Source organism: Musa acuminata, chromosome BXJ1-9 (genome assembly GCF_036884655.1).
Source record: "Musa acuminata AAA Group cultivar baxijiao chromosome BXJ1-9, Cavendish_Baxijiao_AAA, whole genome shotgun sequence".
Classification (NCBI taxonomy): Eukaryota; Viridiplantae; Streptophyta; class Magnoliopsida; order Zingiberales; family Musaceae; genus Musa; species Musa acuminata.
In genome coordinates, this window is record NC_088335.1 from 43159901 (window position 1) to 43163308 (window position 3408).

Sequence of the window (3408 nt, forward strand, 5' to 3'; positions counted from 1 at the left end):
CATTCTCTTTTTTAGTTACACTAATCACCGCTAGGGCAAATCTGCTGCAGTTTGAAACAATCCAAATCACCATCATCATCTGTTTATCCTTAAGTAATAAAAACTTGTAGCGATCGTCATTAAATGAAGATCAAGCTATTTATGACTAAAGCCTAGTCCTTATGCAACTCAACAACTAGCTGGGGTGAAAGCACAAAAGGTGCCAAGAGTCTAAACAACTCAATCGCATGTGTGGAATGGGTATAGGTGGGTGGCTACATTCCTCAGCAGCCAGCCATGAAACTTTCAACACATATGTCTTATACTGGAACACACAGTTTGAAGGTGACATTACAAGTTGAACCCACATGTTAAATTACTTGGCTCTCCAATAGTTAAACCATGGATTCAACTAAAAGAGTCCTCAGATATCACATATTAGTTTAATATCATGAAGCAACTAATTATAATTTACAAAGGATTTCAAACTGGACAGTAGATGCATTAATTACACAATGATACAATTATGAGCTCATGGAGGATCTACATCCATATATCATAGGTCAAAAGCCAAGATCTAGCACAACACCACCTAAAGAAATGATGCTGACTCCAAACTTAAAATCAAGTTATATTTCTAGAGAATGAAGAAGATATCAGAGAAATCATTCACAAATTACAAAGATCAATATATTTAATAATATCAATTAGATTAATGATAAACTAATGATTTTGTGTCATATACTTTCAGCTTCTTCCAGAACATGTTAGTACTCTACAAGTGAAATTTAGAATGTATGCAAGTACATTTCAATCCCCCATGCATCAATGGGTCTATATATCATTCATGTCGAGGATAACTTGCATTGCTGCATGAAACAGAACAAGATTAAATTACATGTAGCAATAAACCCAGCAACTTAATATGCCAGTGATTGCTGTAAAAAATACTTTATATGCCTATAAGATAGGTCAAAGCCCATAGTTCTATTATGATAGATCTCCATCCTTGCTGGAACATGTAGCAAGCAGCCCTAATTAGTTATGAAAAGCAAATAGAGACAGGCAATCAAACAAACAAGTCTACACCAATGATAAGCATACGATCCTATGAGTGAAAAAGCATAAAAAGAGCAAAGTATTGATGTTTACAAGCATTGAGAAAAATAACAATAAGGACAGAAACATTAACAACTATTTACTTTCAGAAGTCAGGATAAACAGCTTATGAGAAGCAATAGTTGCAAACAACAACACTAGTCATGAACAGTTAATTGACATACATATTCAAAGATGGATGATGCAAGCAACAAAAAAAAAAAAAAAGAAATCCTTTCAATTTCATGTGCTATTAGAGTTGCTGCTTCCACGTGACCATCTTCGGAGAGCAGATACGACCAAGTTCCCACCAGTGGAGAAACCTATCCGGGTCTTCCATGGCGGCAATCTAGAATTACTGCTGGATGGAAGAAGATCAACAGCACCAATTTGATCAATCAACTGCTCATTATTCTCAAGAATTCTACTCTCACTCAGACTTGCCTCTTGCTGCTCAGTTGGTCCAATGACATCCAAGTTGACTGCCAGCATCCCTACCCTGCGTGCCATCAACCAGTCTGCACATCCTGGCGTCACTCCACGGCACTTTTTCACCTTCACCTTCACCAACTTGGGGCAACCCTCTGCAAGGGCTTCCATTCCCTGGTCAGATACTGGGCATCCTTTGATACAGAGCTTCTTCAGGGACATACATTTGGAAGCAATACAAGTGATCTCAGCATCACCAAATGTATCACTGCTACAAAGGGCAAGGCGCTCCAAGTTGCGGCAATTACTTGCTATAAGCCCTAAGCTTCGGGCTGTTGGATTTACCCCAATAAGCACCAACTCCTGAAGGTTCGAGCACTGCCTTCCGACAACTATGAGGCCCTCATCACCAATCCGATTGGTCTTCCACCCGTCAATGTGAACCTTGCGTAGGCGGTGACAACGTTCAGCAACGGTGGCAAGCCCAGCATCTGTGCATTCCGGGGTCTTTACGAGGTGAAGGATCTCGAGATTGTTACAGGAGGAGAGGACGGCAAGGCCACGATCACTAACCTGGAGCTTCTCAAGGTGGACCTCGATTATTCCAGTGACCTTATCAGCAATATCCTTGAGTAGCCTGTCCCAGTCTCCGGTACATCGGATGAGCCTTAGGGTTTTGATGTTCGGGGATCCGGCGATGAGTGGCGCCAAGCACTGACCATTATAGAGCTCTTTCAGACACATAGATCGGAGGGAGGCGGCGCCGACAACAGCGCCTTCTGTGGCGAAGGTGTCGGGGAGGCCACGGAGCCGCTTGATGGATAGCTCCTCCAACAGAGCGCAGCCCCGTACGATAGTCTCAATGCCACTGGAGCCAAACGTACACGAGCCAACGGAGAGCTTGCGGAGGCCAGGGCAATGTTTGGCGACGGAAGCCATGCCGGCATCGGTGACGGCACGGCATGCCCGAAGCTTCAGGCGGGTGAGGTTGGGGCACCGGACAGCTATAAGCGCGATCGCCTCGTCGCCGATGCTGTCGGCTCGGCGGTCGCACTTGAGCGCCAGCTTGGAAACGGCGTCGAAGCGAACGAAGATGGCCGGCGCAGCCTCCAGGAGGGCGGCCCGGGCGTCGAGTGCAAGGCGGTGGCGGCTCTGCCCCTCGACTGCGACCCACCTCCGGCACACCAGAGAGCACCGCTTCCGGTCGCCGGCTCCTAGGAACTGGAAGACGAGGGCGAGGCACTCGTCTGGGAGGTCCGAAGTGTGGTCCCTAGCCGGAGAGGCCCCGCCGATCGGCGAAGTGGCGTCTCCCTCAGTCATCGCCACCGGCTGCCTATTTGCCGAGGCGCCGGAGGAGGAGGCAAAGGAGTGAGGTGGCTTAGCGCGGCGACAGGAGGAGGAGGAGAAGAGGGGTATGGCGGATGGGGTGGAGGTGGATTGGCCCATCCAAGGCGGCCGGATTGGGGAAAAGCGATCGGCGCTCTGATCTGAACTCTCTCTCACAACAACGGAACCGGAATGAGCGGACTTGAAAATCGGGATTCCAATCGAGGCCATAAGTCCTATTAAATCCGATTATATATATATATATACGCATATATATATATATATATATATATATATATATATATATATATATATATATATATATATTACTGCTTCGTGTCTTAACGTAAACGACACTATCTACATTCGTTGAGAATTATGACCCGTTGATCGAATCGTGACTTAACTGGCGCCACTCGTCTTCAGCGAACAAAGGGCTCGGCGTCAAAGTTAGACGCGGGGACCGCGTCGAGCTGACTCAAACGGACGGCGGTGATGAGTGACGAGAGCGGCAAAGATGGGCTCGGACGAATAGGACCGTAGGATCGAGTTGCATTCGACGTGATAATCGACACC

The 3408-nt window shown here is 46.5% G+C and overlaps 1 protein-coding gene across 1 annotated transcript; it reads right to left on the reverse strand.

Moving 5' to 3' along the window:
• Nucleotides 1–1156: 1156 nt before the first annotated feature.
• On the reverse strand, nt 1157–3063 carry LOC135593625 (F-box protein At1g47056-like). Its single transcript, XM_065083817.1, has one exon. It carries the CDS (start codon nt 3061–3063, stop codon nt 1321–1323), a length of 1743 nt encoding a protein of 580 aa, XP_064939889.1. The 3' UTR covers nt 1157–1320.
• Between the last annotated feature and the right edge of the window lie 345 nt (nt 3064–3408).

Excerpts from the sequence above, each read along its gene's own strand:
- LOC135593625 (XM_065083817.1), bottom strand. The coding sequence starts at position 3,063 with ATGGCCTCGATTGGAATCCCGATTTTCAAGTCCGCTCATTCCGGTTCC.